Here is a 25,226-nt window from a genome sequence, read left to right as displayed (position 1 = left end):
TGGTCCTCTAAATCTTCCTTCAGCCATTTTATCTAAAGCATTGGGCTATTTCAAGTTGCACGCCCAAGCCAGACAAATGCAGTTGATTTATCCACGCTGCTTATTTTTTGCAACAAACAAGCCATTCTTTTTGTAATTACCCTACTTGCTCCGCTCAGAGGAAAGCGTGGATCCTGGAAGCTGTTCTTCTCAGTTAATGGGAGGTAATGGTCTTTTTCTCAGATAATGGTCTGGCTGGCGGCTGAAGCACTGCGTCATGCAGAGACGCTGCGTGCATCACGATCAAACCCCTGTTTGCCGGGTTGCTAGCCTGTGCAGGCTTTTGCATTGTGCTGATAGTAAACAATTCAAGGCCTGGCCAGCGGTCCCTCCGCCTCCCGGCCTTGTGCAGCCAAAGCGCTCTGTCCCTTTTTATGTCCCGGCATTGTCGCTCTTTGTATCGCTGCCAGAGGTCTTTGGAAGCCGCTCCCCAACCTCATTCTCTATTCCTCATTCTCCTTCCTTTCCTTTCTACTCCTTTCCCGATGATAGGCCGTTTCATCCTCGGTGTGTTTTGAATGACTCGCCGGCAGCTTGGCAGTGATTTAATATGTCACAGTGCTCCATAAATCCTTTGTCTTCCTACATGCTGAAAGCGTGGCAAGCGGGATAAAGCCCGGGCTCCTGTTTCAAGGAGTCTTGCCCCCCCCCCCCGCACCCATCCCGCAGATCCAGCAACCAATTCCATTATGATCAGGGACTGATAGGGCAGCGCAAGCCAGACCAGGCGGAAGAAGGGGAGGCGCATGGGAGCAAATCAAACCAATCGCCCCTTCATCCATTTCCTTGTTTGCCGTTCACATCCACCATCCTCCACAGAGCTGCTCTCAGCTGCCCTGCCACCGATAATATCAATAAAGCAGGCCTCTTCTTTTCTCTTTCCTTCTCTGCTCGGTGTCTTTTAAATAACTGTAACTTCAGCCAGCCCGTTTAAGTGATCAGGTGTATAGTTGTTTATTGATAGTTAAAAGCCGACACACCATAGCTCTATAATGGGATGTAAGACATTTTCTTTGGAGGAACTTGAACAGTTTCCAACCATAAGGCAATTAAAGCACCGCATCCTGTTATAGTTTCATGCTTTTTATTAATTTGCCAGCACATTGTTATTCACGTTTCATCAGTCCAAAGCATCAATTATCCACAAATCTGGTTTGTTCTCATATCAAATGGCTGCAATAACTAGGACATGCTCATAAATTGTCCGTGTCTCCTCAGATCCATGCAAAGACAGCGAAAACAGCCTGAACACGATGTGCCGGGTGGAGGCCCTCACGCGGCAGCCCCTCATCTTTGGAGCCCCGGAGTCGTGTCCCCCGAGCAGCGAACCTCTGTGTGCGAGCGACGGCCACACCTACCCCAGCGAGTGCGCCATGATGGCCACGGGCGTGCAGAAAGGCCTCAAGCTGAGGAAGATCCACTCAGGAGAGTGCAGGAGGGCGAGGATTGGTGGAGGTAAGGGCTGAGGGCTGAGGCTGGGACGTGTGTTAATTAGCTTGTGAGGAAATGTGTGTAAATCACACAAATTAGGAACATCAGTTTGAAAGAAGAGCAGTAAAAATATGGTAATGGTCTGGATTGCTTTTTGGAAACTTATTGGATTAATATACCATTTTCTTAGGAGGAAAACTGTTATTTTGCTTTTCTAAACAGAAAACCATTTAGAACAGCTGATTTATTGATGAAACCCACCAGGTTTTAGCTCAGTCATCAATCCTATATATTAGACTGCATTTGATTGCAAAAATGGACTTTGTTGTGTACCGGAAGCTTTGGTTTCTCTGCTAAAAGGATGACATCAGAGGCATGACTTGATGGAAGTATAATACTGTTGTCATAGCTGATTAATCGATGATGGGAGGTAAAAACTCAGACCATAGTGCATGGAGCCGATGAATCTGGCACCAACCGATTGGTTTTATTGTTGAGAATATTGCATGTTTGCTTTTTTAGTTTTCAGTTACATATAATGAAAGAGGACCTAGAAGCACCTAGAAATGACTGTTGTTTTTGGTGCTATATAAATAAAGTTGAATTGAGTTGATAAGGTGTCAGATTAGACCTGCTTTAGCTCCTGCCCTCTTGTTTGGAGAGAGATTCCACTTGTTTTGTTATAACATTTCATACATTTTTACATTTGAGGCATTGACCACAATTCATATTTCAACTGAGATGTTTGACCTCCAAACTGGGGTTATTCATTTTTGATGACTTGAACTAAAACTAGCCGACTAATCTACAAAAGGAAAAATCCAGAACATGCAGTTAAACTTCAGCTTGGTGTACTCAACATATTTCATTATTGTCCTGATGCCTTTGGCCAAAAGAAGTAGAAGTTTATCTTACAAAGCTGTTGCTGTTATTGTGTCTCTGGGTAAATAATGTCAAATTAGAGTTTCTAACACTGCAAAATTGAAATTCTTGAGTTATTCTTAAGCATCGCTCCAGTGAAGTGATTCGCTGTGTGCATGGCATGTCCCCTTGTTGGTATTATTGAGAGGAAAATAGCTTTTACATGTACGCAACACCGATTGGTTTAACTGAAGAATATTTTACATGCAGGCTAACAAGCGATTTCATTGTAGATATTAAACACACAGATTTTGATGAAATACAGTATGTCATAATAATGAATGAATGCTAAAGATGTGTTTACAGTAGGTGTTAAAAGGTTCATGCTAAATCCAATATTTTCACAGTGCTAACAAGTTCATGACACTTAATTCAGTTGATTTTTGTGAACATAACTTATCTTTTTTTTTTCTTTCATATGACATCTGCAAAAACTTACACAAGACACTTTGTCCCCTATAAATAGAGTTTAGTAGGAATTATTTACGAGCTTGAAATTGGAAATTGGAATTATATTTCTGACCAGACTTGCTGTTGTCTCTTGGAAGTTCTTACACTGAACACATTTTACAGTGAATGTTTTTATCAACGTAGGTGAGCTCCCATTAAAAATTGAACTGTGTGACTGGATTGTGTTCTGTGATACGGAGATAAATGACTGTGAGGTCTCGGGGTCTGCACTGTACCCACACTCACACTAGCCTTCCCGGGTCTGATAAGAGCCTCCGGGGCTGTTATCTGTGCTATTAGAACACGGGGTTTAAGCCTTAGTCAACAAAGAGCTGTCAGCTTTTACTGTATATCTGATAGCCATCGGAGGAAATCCAATTTTCCCGCTGTGTTGTTGGCGGGGCCTCCACAAAGCCACAGCTGTGTTAGTTTACTGCAGTAATGCTCGGAGACCCCCACCCATGTTCTAAGACCCCCTGACAAGACGACGGACAAGAATAGATCACTGCAGGATGTCCTCCGCTGCAGCAGCTCCGAGACTGATACACGGGATTTTTTAGAGGCCTGGTGGATGCGAGTCGGCTTAAAACTGCTCAAATCCCAGCCTAAGTAGTGATTGTGGGGTTTGTGCGCACAACGGGAGCAAGAAGAAGGACATCTTTTTTTATTTTTATATTTTTTTCAAATGAAAGAATAATTCAATTTGAAACAGAGATCCATGAAATCATATCCCTAAGCAAATTACAAATTGGTAACTAATGAAAATGGCCATTTCGTCTTGTAACCATGACATTGCACATCCTTGTCGTCCTCTCACTCGGATACGGCGGCGACGTAATTAAGTGTGGCATGACAGGCTTTTAAAGAAAAGAGATGAAGGAATTGAATTGCTGTGCAAATTTGATCCACTGATCAGGAATGAAATAAATTCGGAGCCCAGTGAGCGCCTCCAGAACAGAGGGCTGCTTCAAATTGAATTTTCTCAGTTCAGTGGCAAATTTGCCATTTCACATTACCACAATTTTTTCTTTCTTCTTAATTTCCGCACAAGATTTTTTGCTTAGCGAGTCAAAATGTTATGCATATAATAGTTTAGGCTTCATCTTGACCTCCCCCCAAAAAAGTAATTTGTGATTAATTCTTGAGCTTTTTGTTTTAATTAAAGTTCTCGGAAAACTTTTTATTAAAGTTGCGAAGAGCAGATCCCATCTGTGTTCTCAAGCGTTTTCTCATAAAGTGTGTCACAGAGTTTGCTTTGGTTTGTGCAGTTTTGAACTGAAGATGAAAAATACAATTATTATTACCCCTGACCGAAACTAGAACCTCCACAATAAAACACAGCCACTTCCTCATATATATTCATTGAGCCATTTCTGTGGCTGAAGCAATCGTTTGCAGCGAGTTACTTCATAATCCATCTTTCTCCTTTTTCAAAGAGTGTTAGGGTCGAGTCATGTGAAATCAACAGCCTTCTTCTATTTACTTCATCCCGAACTTCTTTATTCAGCTTATATTATTTTTCATTTGTTTGTTTCTGAGCTACTGCTCTTTGTGTGTGTAAGAGAAATCAACAGGGGAAACATGGCTGCTTAAACACAGCGAGGATCAGCCAGAACCAAAGCAGACAATGACCAGGTTGATTAATACAATCATCAGGGGGGGAAGAGGATCTGAAGCACGTGGCATGGGGACAACCGAGGGAGGGCAAACTCCGTGTAAACATCCCACACTGATGTTCACTATGTAAATTAAAAGATTGGCTTGACCCTCACTCCTGGAAGAACTGGCAACTATTTTCCAGATGCAGAACTGCAATAAATTACATGAATAAGTCACAATATTTTCATTGAATCACACTCATTTTGCTATTTTCCTGTATTTGGCATCAATGTTCACCTGGAGTTTGTGTCGCATTCCACTCACTTTTCACACATTTAAAACGTATCCTCAAATGTTACGAGACAATTTGCGGAGAAGTGATCATATAAACATGGAATATCTCCCATCAGATGTTAAGAAAAATTAAGCTCTTAGAAGTGTAGAAATAGCTTGATGAGGTCCAGACAACATACTGAGAGTTCATTTATATTGATTGTTTCCACTGCTGCTTATTAGCTTAAACTTAGACACCATTTACAAAATGTTTTCAAGGGAAAATGCATGACTTTATTGTGTTTCGGGCGTCTGTTTACATGACAACAGTGCTCGCAGGCAATCACATTCACAAGTCGATGGACAAAGTCGTCCTCCAGAGTGTCACGACTCCCAGTCCATTTCTCCTGAGACTTGGTAGTTTTATAATTGAGAGTCTCCGTAACAGCGTTGCATTGTTACACCAATGTGTATGAGCTCACAATTGTTAATGCTTCTAGCGTATTTTTTGTAAATGAACATTGTTCTCAAAAAGTTGCTGTGAATATGTGAAACATTTCTGAAAGGAAAACACATAAACAATGGATTTTACTTGAAACGTTGTGTAAACAGGGCCTGAATAGAGACAACTTTAAGACAACTATGATGCTTTTTTGCAACTCTTGCAAATTTGGCAAAATATTCTTGAGGTCTGTGCATTCTCCCCAACAAGAGAGACATTTGTTCTCCTGTGTCAAGTAGGTCAAATTCATTTTCATCAAGGGCCACATCACCATCATCTTTGTTTTTAAAAATTGTAATTTACTGTAGAAGTTAGATAACATAGAATAACACATAGATAAATAAGTACCTCTGCAATTACAGTTTTTAACCGTTTGTGTAGATGACAGTCATATAAAAAACTTGAATAAATCTCTAGATTCAGACTGTGACTGCATCTACCTTTCAAAGTAAGGTCATTCTAGCACACGTCACTCTGATGTGTTTTCAGGTTTCATTTTGGCAGCAACATATTGTTAAATATCCCCCCTCATTTGACTTTCTTCCATCAATTCCAACTCAATTACTTACTACCAAAACTAAAGTTAACCATGAATATGGGAACATTGCAATCTCGACGCAGGATAGTGTCATTTATTTTCTGAATCATTTGAATAAATGCACTTCATTTTTACTTTTTGACTTAGATTTAGGAGTATCAATGTCATACATCATCAAAATGCACATGTGAAAAATTAATAATCTGTATCATGTTATTTTGTTGTTGTTTTGAACCTTAAATTTGATCAACAAAATTGCATTACATGAAATTTTCTTTGGGATCATGATATTTCACTGTGGGCAAACCATTTAAAAGTATAAGAAATGTATTACTGTGGAATAATCCCTGAAGAGGTTCAAACATTTAACATCAAATAACAAAAGTAATGACTTTTTGTGGCTGTGCTTGTTTTCTTCCAAAACCTTATTTCTTCAGACTTTCTTTATAGATATCCACAGTTGTGAATATAAAACACTGGCTCTCTACAGCCCACTCAATATCGCAAGAAAATGAATGAATTTAAAAGAATGGATGTGTACAGGAGATGGATAAAATACACTGATGAGAGAAATAATACAAACATCATTTCCCCTCAAGGTTGAATATTGTTTAGATACTGCATGTGACTTCAGGTGGAACAACAGATCAAGATGACACCTTGGAGGAATTCATGAAGCTCCTTGTGTCACGACTCTAATATCTACAGTTTTGCTGTACATACAGGAGGATGTGACATTTTTTTTGTTAATGTGTTTACAGAAAAACCGCAGTGTTTAAAGATATACAATCAAAACAGTGGCATCTTCAGTCATCACATACACTGACACAAATCATGTTTATTTCCTGTACCGTTTTGCAGACATAATGATGAATATTGAATGTGCAGAGTTTAAAGCGATTAAAAAAATTTTTTTTCTCTGGATGTAATCTGATTATAAGCTTTTCTGAACAACCACAAGCAACACGGGTATGACGGTTGTGGGTCTAAATATAAGGAGCTGTGCTCATGATTTCCTCTTCCCAGCAACAAGATCATTCAACGTGAATTCCAGGCACGTCCAACATGACTTAATAGCATCAATATATGAATGTTGGCAGCTTGGCTTTGCTTGGATTGAAATTAAAATATTTGCTGTGTGTCGTCCGGTCTCCTGGTGAACCTTTAATCACTGAGAGCAAGAGATGGATTTTATCCCTCCCTTCCACTCTGAGATGGAAATAATCAGGAAATGCAAACTGACTGAGACAAAAACTGTTTCTGCGCAACTGTTTGTGCCACATCAGGATCATCTGGCTGAAATTACATCCTGCTATGAAAAACGTAATTGAATGACTAATCATTGCATTATGACCTGATTAATGTATAATTCTGACGTGTCGTTTTCATTTACTCCACAAAAGGCTGCTGAGAGACGTGCTTTTTCACACGCTGCGGCTGACAGGTGCTCAACCCCAACATGCAATTACTGGTTAAAACTGATTTATTTTTACACGCGTGGAGAAAGAAAATTCAACTCTTTTCTACCGTCACATGTTTTGTTGTTCCCTGAATCAGTGAGTTCTTCTCCTGTCCTGCTCCTCTGTGACGAGTACTCTGTTACCAGTTGGAAGCTGCTCTTAAAAAAAAAAACGAATCAGTGTTTGTACAAGTTTGATGACAAATCATAGAGAAAAAAAGAAAAAGAAAAACATGAGCAAGTGGGGGAATGCTGATGCAAAAAAAGAAAACTCCTCTGAGGGTTAAGGTGAGGTCACACCTGAATAGTTCAATTGGCAGATGACGGATTGGAGTATTCATCTTTTCTCTTGCAGGCGAGTGCCTGGAGGAGTGCCTGTTCAACGCAGTGTGTCTGGTGGAGCAGCTGAACGCCCGCTGCTCCTGCGACCCCATCGAGTGCGACGGCACCTACAAGCCGGTGTGCGGCAAGGACGGTCACACCTATGCCAACGACTGCATGAGGCGCAAGGCGGAGTGCACGGGCAAGGCCCTCATCCCCATCAAGCACGCGGGGCCCTGTGGTGAGTGCAGCCGCACAATGGGAAGAGCCTTATTCTGGCTTTACGGGGACTCGGGCCGGATCCCTTCTCTTGTTCTCTGCTTATTTTTAATGCATTTTCAATGTGTTTTCCCTTCTGAGTCTTCCAGGCTAACTTTATGTGAGTCTGTGCCTTGAATGTTTCCTGAAATGGCGGGCCGTTGTTGTCTTGAGGGTGGGTTGGGGGGTCTTTAAAACCGTGCCTTCACTCCACCACTCGCCCAACTCTCATCTACCTCCTCGCCCCCTGTCACGCTCCATCCCTCCATCTTCAGCACAAAACCCAAACGAAACGCCACCTTCATGTTTCATTCATCTGCTCTCTGTCTTCTCCCTCACTCGTCTTCCACTCCGGTGGCTTTTGTCGTTTCTCCCCCCCCCCCCCCCCCTCTACTTCAGTCTTTGTCTTTTTTGTCTGCTGTGCACTTCTTGTATAAAAAAAAGCTATTCTTTCTTGTTTCAGTGCGTCAGTCAGTCTGTCTGTCTGTCTATGTCCGTGTGGCCGTCCGTCTCCTCCCTGGCTGTCTGGCCACAGGTGGAAAGTGGGGTCACCCACTGGGCGACCTCATCAAGCGGCGGTGAGGGGCTGGAGGCCGTTACCCCGGCCCCGTGTGGACCTACCAGGAGGGGGTCTTGTACTGCTGTCTTTTTCCTCTCCCACCTTGTGTTTCTCTGTCATTAATGTCTTTTCCCTTTCTGTTTCCCCTCCCGCAAAGATGTGATCTGTGAGGTTGGAGATGTCTCCCTCTTTCCCTGCTCTGTGTGTTTTATTCCCTGTCTAACAAAGTGAAGCTTCTCCCGTGTCCTAACCACTCCTCACCTCTGACTCTCCTCCTGCCGCATGCCGTAGTGCACGTCACCTCGCTGCTTCCCAAACAACCTCTGTGCACCTAAAAGCTCCCAACTCTTTGACGACCTGAGGTCGGCTGCATTTTCTTGAATTTTTGTGGCTCACTTGTATGCCAACCTGAAGGTGACTGCCTTGGCTCATCTTTCCTAGCAGATAAACATTCTCCCAAAATCTCCACAAGGGATTAATATGGTCCGTGGGTGCTCATGTGAATGTGCAACACAAACACAGACAGTATTATAAAATGCAGACTTAAAGAGTGTATAAGCAGTCAGAATGACATAACGCGCCTCGTCACGAAGCCAGTATAAAACCAGTGAGGATTGTGTTGATAGGTGGAAGTAAACGCTGTCAACATTCAGTGGGAATATAGTGCAAGATTAGCAAAGAAGGATGAGGTACTTCCGGCTTAGTGTGATCACTTTGTATTTTTTGTGATCACTTGCGATGTGTTGTTGCTGCTTTGTTAAAGCAAACTAGAAATAAAACCAGAAAGACACACTTTTCCCAAACTACAAACACTGGTTTGTACACACATTCAAGGGAGGCCTTCACGGGAGCATGTTTGAACAACTTTATCAACACTTTAAAGTTAGATCCCGTAAAATGTTTTCAGGTTTTGCACTTTTTGCCTTATCTTTTTTTCTTTGGGTGAAATATTGGATCCTGTGTGTGGTCTTGACGCGCACGCAGAGATAAACAGAGGGAGAACAGATCAATCTGTGCGGGAGTGAGATGATTAATGGGAGAGGGAAGAGGAAAAAGAAAGAAGTTTTTGCTCGAAAAAGTACACCCCGCTCTGCGAGGCTTGAAAAATTCATTAAGGTGAATGTGAATTTGAATATTATATGAGCAAAATGTCCAGTGAGGAGACCTTATATTCAGACCGCTTTACAAGGGTCAAACAGAAGGGGGAATATTTCTTCACGGGAGAATCTAACAGGAAGGTTTGAACTGTGTTCCGTTATGAGCTGAGTCAAATCTTTATCTGGAAAAATTCCTAAAGCTGTCAAATAAAATAAATGGAGTGGAGTACAAAGTGCAATATTTTCTCTGAAATGTAGAGGAGGGAATGTATACAGTAGTTTGAGATGGAAATAGAGTAGCTCAAAATTAGTAAGTACAATATTAGATGTTGTTGCTTTACACAAAATTAGAAATGCGTTTGCACAGCAAACTCTCCAGTTAAAGCAAACATCTTAATTTCATGAGGAGGCAGGATATCTGGGTTTTTTTCGGGGGGTTAATACCCAATAACATGCAGATTTTCCTATATGCACTGGGTGTGCATGGAGTTTATCTAAAACTCAACATTCAAAGACCAACTGTGTACTCGTTTGCCCTTTTACCTCCAGCCACAACTTTTCCGTCTCTCCTTGAAAACTTCCTTGCTCAAATAACCTCAGTTCATAACTGCGACCTCTCCCGAAGCATCTAACTCATTTTTGATTGTGTGAAGATTTTGCGAGACCGCACAATTTCTCCAACATTAGCAATGAAAATAATCCAAGGCGACGCCGTACGACCCCGCATCGGCACTGCAGCGGGTGAAAATAATGAGTCCGCCCTGCGGAATCAAATATAAATCACCTTTTGTTAATAAAAGAACAATGAAGAGAAGGAAAAGGCTTGGAAGACTTTAGGCTTTACTGAAGCATCCCTGAGCTGCACAGTGTGAAAGGAAGCTGGCTGAATTTGAACTGATATCATCAAAGGTACAAGACCCACCTTGGCTTTGGCACGCCAGAATGTAGAAGACTTCGAGTGTGAAAGGTGGAATTTAAAGGTTTGATTCACACACATTAGTGATGATGTCTTTCTCTGTGCTGTCAAAAAGGTGTGTAAAGCACTGTTTATATGTCCAAATGTCTCAGTCACTGAGGCGTGATTCAGAGGGTTCATTGTAGAAACGGTTTTACAATTTGAAGCATTTCACTTTTTCTTCATAATACTGATGGGACAGAGGTGGTGAAATACTCAGGTGTAGTTGCTTCTTGTAGAGGTGGGAGGAAGATGCTCTATGATCTGGATGTTAGTGGGAGGAAGAGGCTCCATAATGTGGATTTTGGAAACAGGACTATATTCTATAATCTGGATGTTTTATAAAATTAAATCATATTAAAACCAATTCCAGCCTGAGTGCCACATGAGTGATCTACCCAGGGAACATTTAGTATGCATCCATGCTAACCTCCCCTGATGATTCTCCACGAATTTAAGCTCTTAAAGCTCAAACTACTCGACGTTACTAAACCCCGCCCAGCGGATCCAGAGCATACCACCAGATTTTCAGAGTAATCTCTGGTGGTCAGTGTCAGGAGGCATCATTTGCATCTGAGCTGTGAATATATTAAGTGGTAGAAATGGCAAATCTACATTTTCTACAGTTTAATTATTTCTGCCAATCCATGTCCCATTCCTCCCTCCCCACCTTCCATGACTCCCCACCCTTGTTTGTTCGGTGTTTCTGCCTCTCTCCCTCTTTATCCCCCCCCTCCCACTCCTCCACTCGGCGTGGCAGCCGTCAGCAACTGCGAGTATGTTTCTTTAATGCATTTTTATTGACATTTGCATATTTTCTCCAAACAGAGTGCAACAAACGCAACAGCCCCCGATACGCTTTTAATTAAACATCAAAAGAGGCGAGCGTAGGTGCCCACTGAGACTGTTGGTTTAGTCAGACAGATGATATGCATGCAAGCCGAGTGTGTAGAAGTGTGTGTGTGTGTGTGTGTGTGTGTGTGTGTGTGTGTGTGTGTGTGTGTGTGTGTGTGTGTGTGTGTGTGTGTGTGTGTGTGTGTGTGTGTGTGTGTGTGTGTGTGTATATGTGTTTGTGCTTGTTCTTCTGTTCATGTTAGACTCAAGTTCTCTTTCTTTCTTTCTTTGTCTTGTAGCTTTTCAAATATGAGACCAAAATGACAAATAGAACAAGTTGGTCTTGTGAGGGTTTTATGACATATCAAGCTTTTCAATATATCCTAAAATTCCCTGGGAAAACCCAGTTTTAGCTTTATATTTGACTTTATTCAATGCTTAGTTTCTGGTTTAATTTAGATTTGCGAATGTCAAAGGAACACATAATGAGACCGTTTCTATAATCTTAAACAGACCTGAGAAAATGCCCTTTGTGTTTATGGGAGCATCGTCCAATTGTTTGGCTTCACTGTAAGGATTTGAAAAATCAGAGATCATGGGGGGTTGACAAGGAAAAAAAAGATAGGATATATTGTCCATATAAATTTTATATTAAATTGAAACATTTTTCATGAAATATGTCCTTAAGTTAAATGAAAATCGTCCCACTGAGCAATTTGTTGCTGTTGATAATTGCAATAGTTATTCTAAGTCCTGCTTTGTACAATTTATTTATTCTTGTATGTTTGATTTGGTGGGATTATATTCAGTTGGCGCTGCCAGCTTAGAGCTGATTAACAACATTGTTTGGTTCAAACTGTGATAATAAACACCTTTTATGTTTTTCCATTCCCGCCGTAGTCGACACAAAGTGACAGAAATTATGCATTGTGAGTGGAGTGTTGTCGGAATCTCATCCACTTTTTAAAAGTTTCCACGTGTTGGGGGAATATGATTCAGCTATAATAATGTTCAGCCTTTTGTTGTTTATTACGTATTTCACCTCCGACAGGAAACCAACATCTTTTGATTGTTGTGCATAAAGAAAAGAAAAAATTTGCTCAGATTATGTAGTTGAATTAGTTTGATTATTTAATATTTCATCAAGGTTTATATCTTGAATTAATATTCAGCGTTTACCTGCACAGCTACATGTCTCAGAAACATGTTTCATCCAATGTGCAACTTAAAGTAGGAGTTTTTTGGGTTGTTTTTTTTACACTTATCTTGTCATAATATAGATTAGAGCATCATGTTTGGTTATAGTAGAGTTGTCAAGCACATTTGAGTTTAAGGCCACATACAGACAGATTTCATCTTAGATGGGCCAGACTAGAATCGTGTCAGAATACCCTTTAAAATTAAAATGTTTACGTTTTTATGTGTTGCGGTGCAGAGTATACATAATGAAAACATCTACATTTTTGCAAAACCAACCAATTACTACTGAAAATGACCCCCCCCCCCAAAAAAAATAAAAATAAAAAATGTCTACATAAAGATAATTTGAATGAAACCTTATGGTACAAAATACAGTAACCGTGGCTTTAAGGCTAGTTTGATATCAACTACCTTTCATGGCAACATCACCGATATCTCAGCTCGAGTCTCAGTGTTATGTTGTGTTCCCTACTCATAAAAAATAAGTTTGTTTTTAAAAATCTATTTTTTCTTTGAAATTTTTACAATTTGATTTTAGTTTGGCGGGCCCTTTTTGGCCCACGGACTTTATGCATGACATCCCTGTGATATTGTCTCTTTTATTAGATGCAACATGATATTTTGACTCAATACGAGAAAAGAAACTTTATCATAGTTCCTTGTTCAATTTTGCACTTTTTGCCAAAGATGCAGACAAACTTTCAGCTGTCCACAAAGAAATAGTCACGTGTATTAAATTATCCTTATTTGATAAATAACGATCTCTTTGCTTGTTTCATTGGCTGTGTGGTGCGTAGGTGGAGGTGATCGATCACTCTGCCGCCTGTCAAATGGATTAAACTCTCCGCTTCCGTCGCAGTCGTAAATCTCTTTTCATGTGGGTGACAGTGTCTAACGTCACCCCCGTCCTCTCTGCCCGCGCTCACCCCCACCAGACATCGTCATGCAAAGGAGCCCGCGTCTGTAACATCCTCAATTTGATTGATATCTAAAGCTCTTCAATTTAGCGATGTAGGCACCGCACCGCATTTAGCTGATTAACTTATGTCCGGTACCGAGTCGCAAATCTTCCAGACGTCCGGGAACATGCGAAGGACTTGCTGGAAGTGAATCAGGGAGCATGCTGGGAAAGGAGGCTGAGCAGGGCCGCGGCCTTGGATTCTCACACGGAGCAGAGGAGACCTCTGACTCCGCAGGAAGGAGACGTCTATCAAGCAGGCCGCATGACACAACCTTTTACTCAATGCCGAGTAAAGAAGGTGATCAATCTTATTTGCGCGCCAGGGCACTGGCATTGAAGCGCATCGTCATTATTTGTCAGCATTTTCTTAATATTTCTGGAAACAAATTTCACTGCTTTACTAGCCTCATTTCTTTAAGGCACCCATGTAGAAGTTATGTCCAAATTCCCCTCTCAGTTGAAATTAGAGCGGTGTAGCTTATGAGGCGTTTGTCAAAGAGCAATCAAAACTATAAAACAGTAGAGAATTGTTTCTTCTCTACAGTATTTCAATAAACACAAAGTAAAATCAGAGCAACATGAGCATTTTTAGATGAGACAAGCAGTTTTTGAGCCTTTCCTTCAGCAATTGGATAATTAATTAAATCATCTTTCATCGTGTCTAATTTCACTCCTTGTGAACATTTCTTATGGTTAGCAGGACATTTCTCCACACAGCGACACTGAAATATCATGAATTCCTGCTGTCCAAGGTGTACACACACACACACACACACACACACACACGGATATTTTTAGACGCAAAGAAAGGAAAGAAATCCTGTTTTTTTTTTTTTTTTCTTCCTCTCCCCTTCCATATGATGTGAACACAGCAGGACAGCGGCACTCACCAAACAAAGTACCGTGCATGCAGTCTGGGTTATTATAGCTTAAATTCAGAAGCAATTGTTCAGTGTTATTTAAAGAATTGAGCTCTGTTGGTGCATCGGCTCCCCAATGTTTTCATGGGCTTTTAAACTTTCTTGCTGCTTTCTTTGATTCTTTGTTTCACCTCCAAATTGTATAAAAACGACACTGAAACGTATTCAATGGGCACGGCTTTGATTCTTTTGTACCAAAGTGAAAAGTTTGAGTTTCTTAGTAACAACTCAGCAAAATTAAGTTAAAATGCCTAATGTATTTACAATTATTTCACATGACTGAAATGAAGATGTCTGCTAGTTTTTGTTAATGGTCCTGAAGTAATCCGACAAGTTGCACAATATGTTATTTAAAGTTCGGTGGGACAAGACCGATTGAATTTGACCAAATGTGGTACTGAGAGAAGATCAATTAAAAAAAAATTTATAGACATGTTAACATGTGAAAGAATATATCCAGCTATTGGTTAGAACTGTCATACATGGGTTTTTTTGTTTTTTTTTTAGAACTAGTTGGTTCAGAGTGATCACTGCAGTGTGCAAAGTGACTCCATATTACATCAAAATACCTTCCACTGCACCTCTGAGATAATTTAATCCATTCAGCCAATTCTGGCATCCAAAGGACTTGTGGGAGGAAAGCATCATAAACAAATAAAAGAATATCCAAGAAATGGTTCACAGACAATACACAAAGACTTTACACAATGTCAAGGCTGATGCTCTAACGTATTAGATAAGTTCAGACACAAATCTGTGAATGCATTTTAGCGTTCACAAAACATCTACGAAATGGATAAATTCAATGTATTCAATCTCATAAATTCAAAATGTGTTTAAAAAAAAAACTTTTCACAGTTGAAACTACCTGATTAAATGTGCTCTCTTTTTCCTTATTGTCTATTTTCCAAGCTGCATCACAACTTTGTCGATTTTTTTCCTACAACTTCTTCTATATTTGTGCACATGTTGCAGAGGTGGCAATTTGTTAGTCGAATTGGAGTATTTTCTTGTTACTACTGGGCACAGATGTCTTTAGTCTCACCTCTAAAATGGCTTGTTCCTTATTTTAACCTCTACAAGGAGGATACGGAGTTGCTGTTGTGATGAATTTAAGAAAGTGTGGAACTTTCTTAAATTACATTTAATGCGAAAACTTTGTTACATTCTCAGGAAGTCAAATTATATTATCCGTGTCTTTTTTTTAAGTTAATTCATGGGAATAAAAAGGATTCATACACACCTACATCTCGAGAAGTGTGACTATGACGATTGAGCTGGTGGATCTACTATTATAATAGGAATGGAATTAACTTTTTCTTTAGTAAAGAAGTTGAGTCAATACTTCTATGCGTCTGTATTTCTACTTCAGTAAACAATATGAGTGTTATTGGCAGCTCTGGTCTTTGGTAACACTTTAAATCAGACAGGCAGGAGTGAAGCGGCTCACTGTGACTCCCGGGAGTCTGTTGATGTGCTGGTCTCATGGCTGGTATTAACAGAATAAGAGGGGGCTCGAAATGTCTAGTTAGGCTGCTCATATAATGGAAATCAGAGCAGCAGTGTGGCCTTTTGAAAGCATGGATAAGGAGAATTCTTTAAAAAAAAACATCTGTGAGGAACGCACCGGCAGTGAACGAATGAAAGGGCTGCTGCTTTCGCAGACACTAACCCTTTCTCTGCAGCGCTTTTGTCATTCTGCGCGTACGCAGCCGGGTTCATGGCTACGAGTGCTGGAATAACTGACGCGAGCGAGTTGCTTAAAATGTGTCGCCTGTCGCCTCTGGAGGTTAACACAAAATCACTCAGTGGAAGACACATTGTCATTGACAAAGAGCTCCACAAAGCAGGAAAGAAAAATCAGTCACCTTAGGTGTCAAGACTCTGCGCAGAATATTTGATCATTTGCATGTTTATTTGATGAGCATCTCTGCCTGTGCATCTGTGATTGGACTCGCAAACAGTGGCGGAGCTGGAGTGTGCAAGTCGACCTGAGATCACCAGCACTGTTATTGCTAATCAAGTTAATTAGAGGAAGTGCCATGGGAGCCAGATTGGCAGCAGACAGGGACCGCCGGTCCACTTAGCGTGGCCCGCAGGCTGTCATTGAGCAGAAATTGCAGAGAAATGTGGGTCAACAGGGTGTCGGGAGCGACTGGCGGCGCCGCGGCGTACCGTCGGGCTGAGATTACCCACACGTATCCTCCAATTCCTACATTTTCATTTCTTTTTACTTCAGCCCTGTTGACGTTGAGTGTTTCCTTTGTGCAAATAAGACCGAGGAATCTTCACGCCCGTCCTGACGATACGATCAGCTGTACGGCTCACACACCTGCAGTGTTTGCTCGTTGTCTCACCTCTGATAAATACATGTCACGAGATCAGCGAATGCAGCTCATCTCCCCCCCACATGCTGTTTTTGTACGTCTCCATTTTGAAGAACAGCATGTTCTTAGTTGTAAATGCACAAAGAGGCTTCGACTTACCTCCCGCCTGTGATAAGTATTCAGCGGAAGACAGACACAGCCCGCGGGTATGCCTTTTGCTGTATGCTAATATAGCCTTTTCTGTGCACCTCCCTTTCCCTCGACTAATATAATACACAAATGTTTTTAATGTGAGACAGGCAAAGGCAGTGGAGATCAAAGGCCTGCAGGTGAAAACACAGAAAAGGCGTAGCGTGCCGTGGACTTCCCTGCGTCCTATTGGACGCCCTGTGTTGTGACGGGTCGAAGTTTTCGGTGACTCCCTCTGCCAGTTGCCCACTTCCAGCATCACCTGGATTACACTGATTCACTTGCCTGCAAAATGCAAGGGAGCGATTTGGAATTGCACACAGACCCCAAAAGGGGGGGGGAAGAGTTCAATTAACATATGTATGAGCTGAGTGGAGATGGGAGGAAACGCTCGCCAAAATAATCTCCCAGTATTCCATGTTACGGAGCAAACCGCACAGCCACCACCAGCCAGGAGTCCCTCGGCGTGCTTTCACGCCAACCTAACAAGGGGTTGTTAAAGCTTTAAAGTTGCACTGAGGGGGGTCCTCGCTGCATTGTCTGTCAGATGCCGCTGCTGAGAATGCTCTAATCATACTTCAGGCGGACACAATCTAAGGACAGCAGAGAAGTGCTTTCTCTTAGTCCTTCCAGCTTGGCTCTCCAATGCCCCTGCTGGAGGTGGGCGGGATGTAACTTCAAATCTGAAGCAATCCCCGCCAGTAAAACACCACATTGATTAAAACCGAGGCAGAGAGGATCCACACTGAGTTGACACCCAGAATCTAAAGTCCTCTCTCACGCGTTCGTGTGCACGAGTAGAGCAGAACGCTTTATTAAAAGAAGTTACTCCAGTTTTTTTGTTTTGTTTTCTCCATCACAGCTCCCCGTGCACCTGCTCATCCGGTGTAACAATGCCTTGGCGAGCGTGGCGCCGCGAGTTTGACACTACAGCTGTTCCCAGTCGACTGTCAAGTTAATGTTCACGTATAAATAGCTCGGTGTAAACCCAACAACTTGGGTTTATTCTGGACCTGCCTGACAGAAACACAGATACACGCGTGAAGCGATGGATTTAAGTGTTTTGGAGACGACCAGGGAGAGAGGGAGAGCTGGAAAAGGCTGGTGAACGCCGTCCCACAAGCGTCAGTTGTGACAGGCTGCCATTTCAAAGCCTCCGCCTGCATCCAAATGAGAGCAGAAAGACAGCTTCACTCTTTAACTGTGTCATAAGATTTTCCCACTTGGGAAGATTTGTCCTCTTTTTTTTTTTTCCCCTCCAAATCAAGCAGAATTTTTTATTTTTTTTTGCCCCCCCCCCCCCCCCCCGAGGTGGAGAATGATAAAAAAATAAAAAAATGCTTTGGAGGGGGATTCTGTCATTATTTTTGGGAGTGAGACACAGAGTGCAAGACAAAAGGCGTTATCTTAGGCTGCAGTTGTGTTTCAGGAGCCTGTCCTTGGAAAGTGAGCTGGTGAACTTTTGTGGAGGCCAAGGTGCCACAGTTAAGCTCAGATCACAAGCTTACAAACAGTTGCAAACACACTTTCGGGCATACACACGACATTGAAATGAGATCACGGGGAATGAATTGTTTTAGAAGCGGTACCAAATTAGGCTACATTGAGCAGCTTACATATTTATGTGGCACCTCCAAGCTCTTTTGAAACAGCGGCTTGGCAGGGAAACGCAACTCAATCGTGGTGTTCCACCTGCTTATCTGAAGTACTCGCTTCAGCACAAGGGAGAGCGCTTGTCCTTGCACCAGACCCAGATAGATCTGCTCAACTACAGCCAGAGCTTAGTGGGAAAACAGTAGGTGGTCCTTGACCGTCATTGATCCATTGTAGTCTTTGGAATCTGTATGAAGATATCGATGTTTAAAATGACAAGCTTTTCAAATGCTGATGCATTGGCCTAGTTACCTTAAATACCCAGTGAGATGTTTAAAGTGATATTGCAGAAAACACAATATTTGCAGTCTGTAGTACCTAGATCTTTCGTTTCAAATAATTTTCACACCTTAATTTGGTTTGGGTGGTGTTCACATTAATTTTTGAGACAGGACCAAAGTGCATGGGATATGTATTGCAACTACAACAGCTGGTCATTTGGGAAGCACTGTTGTCCTAAACAACCACTGACCAGAGAGGAAGTAAAGAGGGAAGATGGCTCATTGATTGGTTCGGACCTAAAGGGAACGCTCCGCCACTTTAGCCTGTGGTGGCGAGGCTAATTAACTTGCACTATATAGTCTACAGACGCGATATCGATGAGCCCCTTTCTCACTACTCCTTCCTCCCTCTACTCCACGTCTGCCTGTGATATATTTTACAACTTTTTCTTCAGATTTGCGTGGTTAGCTTTGTTTGTTTACTTCCCAGAATGCATTGTACACTCCACCACATCCGAGAAAGATCGTTTGCATACGAACTGAGAACCATGTTTTCAACGGGACCAGAGATTGCTTGTGAGCTCCAGTTCAGAATTCATGGGCGTACTCATGTTGCGTGACTACTCCGAGTGACTATAAGTGAGACTTTTTCCATATGTTTGGCTGATCATGTGACTTCGGTTCTGTTTACACAACACATTTTGAATGAACGATTTTGCAGTTTCATTTCAAAAAAGTCAGAATTGGAATGTCAGAGCATAAAAGTTCCACCTTGGGAAATCTTTTCAAAAAGTTGCTGTAGCAGGAAACGCCTGTACTCCTGGGTTCACTACAGCCGGAGACACACACGGACACAGCCTTGCTGTTCACCATTTTATGAACACACACATACACATACACACTTCCCTGCTATTGTTTCCAGAGATTCCGGCTCCTCTTTGTGACCCACTGCACTGCTGTGCTCCCGGCCTCTACAACATGCTGTCTTGCTTCTCTCCCCACATGTGCGCGCCCTCTCTCCCCAGTCCAAACCATGTGAACCCTTTAATGTGGAGGAGGTGATGAGCTCCTGACGAGCTCCAGGTGGCTGCAATCACCTTCCTCACTCAGTTGCATTTTCAGTGGCTCTGAGCACCATTGTCGCATAAACAGGCACCCAAAACACAATGAAAGGTTTCAGTTTTCACTTGAAAATGTTGTTGTGTAAACTCATATTTAGAAATATCAGTAAATACCACCTGGGACCAGGAGATATCACTGTCTGACAACAGAGTGTTCTGTAAAACCATCATTACAACCATGTTTGACAATTTTTTTTGTCCTCGTTATGCAATTTTGACAGATGGGATCTATACTTCTGTGCAGCTTATAGTCCAAAAAGCAAGGTGATCTCGAGATAATATCCGCTATCTTAGCAATTTTCATATTTATGTTTTTTGTTGTTTTATTTTTGTTTTGTTGTTCTGTCCTTACTGTGGACTATATTTAAACCTCAGAGCTCATAAAAATGACTCACCGCTAAATAATTGTCTCCAAGCCTTTTAGAATAACCAAACACAATTATAATAATTTTTTTTTTTTTTTTTTCTTTCAATAAGCTAGCCAGGCTGCACATCCTACAATTGGTTCACAAAAATACATTAATTCTCCATCGCTGTCCTCCAGTTGTCATTGTTTTAATACATACTCCTTTATGGAGTGTCCATCATAACTCAGAAAGACGATCCATAAAGTTGGCCTTGCGATGTTTAGGTGATATTCATTGCCGCCTTCGATACACTTTCCATTACCTTAATCAGACGGAAGCCAGTTAATTGCCACCGTCTGTTTTATTAGCTGATAATTTACCCCCGCATTAGCACTGCAAGTCAACCACCAAATGTCTCCGAGCTGATAAATGAATCATGGGGCTCCGAGCACACCGAGCCAGCCGCCGCCCCCCTCCTGTCACCATCTAATCCCATAATGGTGTTCATAATGATGAAGCCATGGGTGGTGTCATTACAAGGGGCATGACAGCGCCTCCACCCCGAAGATAAATCCAGAGGTGGAGATGTAGGATAGGGAGAAGTTTTGTTTCACTCGGTCTGTGAAATGCACCTCTTTCAATTTTCCCCCGGTGCCTCCCGTCGAAAACCATTTGATGCCGCCTTCTGCTCTTTCCTCTAATCTGCACACCGCATTTAGCCGAGCGATCCATCCGTCATGCATAAAACTTTTCAAATGAAAATCACCGCGGAGCGATGGGATTAGACTTGACTGTTGATGGCGGAGCATGTGTGCTCTCCCACCTAAAGGCCCCGGTCCTCGCACGCTGGCACCCCGTCCCTGTCAATACAATGCCATGTAGTATTTTCATTGACGCATAAAGGTGGAGAGAATCGATTCAGTCAGCGTAGGAAGCTGTGATCAAAGCATTGTCCACGCCACCTTTCACTCTTCCCTGATCAACGCAGCATGCCTGCACCCGTCTCCCTCTGCCGAGCATCACGGGGCAAAATCCTGTCCTGGTTTTAATGAAGTCATGCCGGAGTTAGTGCATAAGAGGGAGAGACTGAAGCAGACACCTCTCTCTGATGTTCCCATTTCATATCTGCCTCTGCCCAGGAGCTTTCCTTTTTTGAATTATTAAGCAGAGGGCTCTTTCTTCTCTTCGCCTACATCTTTTTTTCTCCTTTCCCACTCTCTACATTTTCTCTCTCGCTCTCTCTCTCTCTCTCTCTCTCTCTCTCTCTCGCTCTCTCTCTCTCTCTCTTTCTTGTGTGCTTGCTCTCCATCCCTTTTACTCTTCCTTTTCTAGCTCCTCCATGTCAGTTGAACCAGCTTTGGCTGAAGCTGTGGCTCTCACTGAGATGCAAATGGCAGCCTTTGAAGGGGCACACCGGGAACGTCAATTAATCCAACCGTTTACGTGGCTGAAGGAAAAAAAGGGCTGTGCGACCATTGTTCGTGGGCTTTTTCATCTCTATTGTGCTACAGGGCCGTGTTTTTATGAGCTGTCCTCATACCACCGGATTCAGTGGACTCTTCAAAGATTCAGGATACATCAGAATAGGCACAAAGGCAGGGAAATGGCAGGAAGCTGTGGAAGCAGAGGTGTCACAGTAGTAGAGATGTATTGCATATTCCCTCATGTCTCTTTTCCTTTCCCAACCCCTTTCTAACACAACAAAACCTGCAGTTTTTCATGTAGACTTACCTTTCCATCACCTGTGCCCCTTTCCAGCCCCGACCTTTCTCCAACCTCTGCTTTAGTCTCTGCCCACCTCTCATCCTGCCTTGTTCCCCCTCCAATCTCTCTGACTCCGGCTCTCTGTGTTTTTGGCGGTCGGCCTTCAGATCTCAACGAGCCGAGCCCCTGCCTGGACAAGGCGTGCGACCACGGGGCGGTGTGCGTGGTGAAGAACAATGAGCCGGTGTGCGAGTGCCCCGAGGCCTGCCCACAGACGTCCGACCCCGTGTGCGGCTCCGATGGACACAGCTACGGCAGCCCCTGCGAGATGCGGGCAATGGGTTGTGTCCTGCAGAGGACCATCCACATCCAGCACAAAGGGCCTTGTGGTGAGTAGCAGATTACTTCTGCAAGCGCCTCATATTTAACTTGGAAGTTATCCCACCGAGGTCGTATCACGCAATAACAGTGTCCAAAAAAGTAGCTCGCAAGTAAGAAGGGATCTCTCTTTCTCTCTGGATTATAGTTTAGCTCTCCTTAATTAATAAGAATTCATTACTCGGAGGCAGGATTGTATAATCCACAGATGTTCAGATTACACATACAGTAGAGTGGAGTTATATTTATGGGTCACTCCTCCCCCCCCCCAGAGTCCATTTGAAAAGTCAAAACAATGCTTAACTCACTGAGGAATTTCCTGATCTCTCATCCATTACTCTTCATCTGTTCACTAATGCTCGCCTTCAGCCCCTCCACACCAACACCCACAGTCCCAATTTGCCTGTTTTGACCTTTAAGTGAAGACGAGCTTTATCCTCGATGAAAGAGCGCGGGCACATACTCGTCTGTAATTGGCTACATGAGTCACTCGGCTTTTGTGCGGCGGCGGCTGAGTATGAGCCAGTCATTAGCACACCAGCGACAGCAAAGCTTTGAGTGGTAAAAATATCTTTATATCCAACATGCAGGCACACAGCCATATGGACAGGTTTTTATTTTATTTTTTCCTCAGCCTGGTAAACCCACTTTGTGAGTGCTCTTGATGGCTTAATGCCATCTTACAAGGCCGATTTTCCCATGGACTCTAATTGGTAATTGAGTATTCTTTCTTGTCGACAATCAAGCCATTCACTTTCTCAAACGTACTCAGGCAACAGTACAGCAGTTATTCGACCCTTGGCCTGACTCTCACAGTTACCTCATTCGCTCAGTTTTACTACAATAAATGTTTCTTTTTTTTCATCCCTTCATATTTTGAAACCCATAACACTTGGAATCAGTTGGTCTCCGCAGTGCCGTATTCATGGATGAGCTGAGCAGTTAGCAAAATGATCAATACGACATTACAGTTTGACTTCACCGTTATGAAATTACGCTCCACGGCTCAGTCCTGAGGCACACAAACTGCCTGATGTGCAGAGTTTATCCACTCCAAGCAATCGGATTTTGAATCTGTTGTCTTGAGTGGTGGTTTGGCAATCTGCACCGTTGAAAAAGAAACAGTCAAGTAGCAGCTTTAAAGGGTAACTGAAATGTTTTTCAGATTTCATCTTTAGAAAGAAGAATAAATATGCTTTCGAAAGGTATATAACATTCCCAGATAAAAGTCCGAATTCCGACCCTTTTAATTGACTTTACATGATGCAGCAGACGACGGTATATTTGCGGGCCATAAATGTGAGCCGCCTGAGCTAGACCGGATATGACGTACGAGGGGTTATATGTCCCAGCCAAAACAACATCAGCTGATTGAAGAATGGAGGGGTTTGGCGATACAGAAGCACCTAGGAGCGATGTTAGCGAAGATTTAAGTGACGTATCGTTGGTTTTGGACGAAGATGAAGGAGAGGAATCATCGGAGGAAGAATTAGAAGAAAATCAAGGCGTTCAACCATACATGTTTGAGCCGTGAGTACATATTGTGTGTGACCGGGTATTTACCCGTGAGTACATATTGTGCGTGACCGGGTATTAACCCGTGTGCACATATTGTGCGTGACCGGGTATTTACCCGTGTGCACATATTGTGTGTGACCGGGTATTTACCCTTGTGTCAGAGTGGGTGTTTTGCAAAGTTTATTGGTCTATTTGTCTTAAGTTTTAGCAGGTTTTAAAAAGACTTACTGAAAGTTGGGTTTAAAAATCCGTTAAAAAGCCGTTTAAAAATGGTGGGGACAGAACCAGGTTTCAGGATACGTTTCCTCTTCACATCAAAACCAAGTGACTCTCGGATTGCGGGTGCTGTTTCGTAACAGTCATCCGTGAAATGTTGACTGCAGAGATAGGAGGCCTCTGTTGGTGTCCAGTTGGAGCGAGTGCGCTGCACTTGTTTTGTCCATAATCTCCTCAAAGTTTCATCTTTTGGGAATTTATGGACACTTACAGACGGACTGGGCATTTGGGAACACCCAGCCGCAACACAACGCTTAGGCATGACTCTAAAAAACTGCTAAATAACGCGATAATGCAGAGCACATGTAAACAAGACACTACGATCAGCTGTTGTGGGCGGAAGTAAATAACTCCTCATACGTCACAGCGCAAAACTACGGCAAGTTGGGAAAACTAGGTCAGATTCACAGGGCGGGAGATTTAAAGGCATTTTTAGACGTTCGGCGCTCAAGAGCAAGATAGTGGTGTGATTGTCATTGGTGTGTCATATATCATTCGAAAGGGGGAAAAATAATGCTAAATACTGGTGTATTTTAATAGAATTATTTCAGGGACCCTTTAAAACATTAACTATTAGATTATCATGGGAGATTTGGAAGAAGAGCCATTAATTCACACTTGAAAAATAGGTACATTTGTAGAAATATTAGAAAAAGACAATTGGATTTCTTGTCTGTTGTATTGAGTGGTGGTTTGATGGTTTACACCATCAAAAACAACTGTCAAGTATCGACATTAAAACATGAACTATTAGATTATCATGGGAGATTTGCAGACAGCAGCAACAGATTCTAATAGCGGCAAGCATCAATCATTCTTCTTTACATATCCGAGAATCATTCTCTTCATTTAATCAACACAACCTTGTTGGCTTAGAAAAAGTTATCCTTCGCCCAAAATCATAGAAAATGTTATTCTTGCACCCAAACGGAATGTCAACACATTTCTCACTGATACTAACCAAATGGATCAATTTTAGCTTCACTGGTATATTTTAGTTTTTACTTTAAATGTGAGGTTACTGGCCCTTTGTTTTCTCTGTATTTGCATTTGGTTTTCAGCACTGCATACATTTTCCTCAAGGTACATAAAACCCAATTTTGTTTTCGTTTTTCGTCTTAACACAAAAACAATATCCCCCACAAATGCATACAAATGAAGAAAATTATGTAAAT

At 42.2% G+C, this 25,226-nt stretch overlaps 1 protein-coding gene across 1 annotated transcript in view; it reads left to right on the top strand.

Annotated features, from left to right (window-relative positions):
• agrn (agrin) overlaps positions 1-25,226 on the top strand; it is a 318,771-nt gene that overhangs the window by 207,079 nt on the left and 86,466 nt on the right. The window contains exons 7-9 of the mRNA XM_080496608.1: positions 1,258-1,488; positions 7,568-7,774; positions 22,047-22,268. Of these exons, the coding sequence (XP_080352734.1) occupies positions 1,258-1,488; positions 7,568-7,774; positions 22,047-22,268 (660 nt within the window). The remainder of the gene's footprint in view (positions 1-1,257; positions 1,489-7,567; positions 7,775-22,046; positions 22,269-25,226) is intronic.

The sequence above is a fragment of the Blennius ocellaris genome (genome assembly GCF_963422515.1).
Source record: "Blennius ocellaris genome assembly, chromosome: 5".
In the NCBI taxonomy this organism is placed as follows: domain Eukaryota; kingdom Metazoa; phylum Chordata; class Actinopteri; order Blenniiformes; family Blenniidae; genus Blennius; species Blennius ocellaris.
Note: the sequence above shows the minus strand (reverse complement) of the source record. Positions and strands in the feature narration are given on the sequence as shown.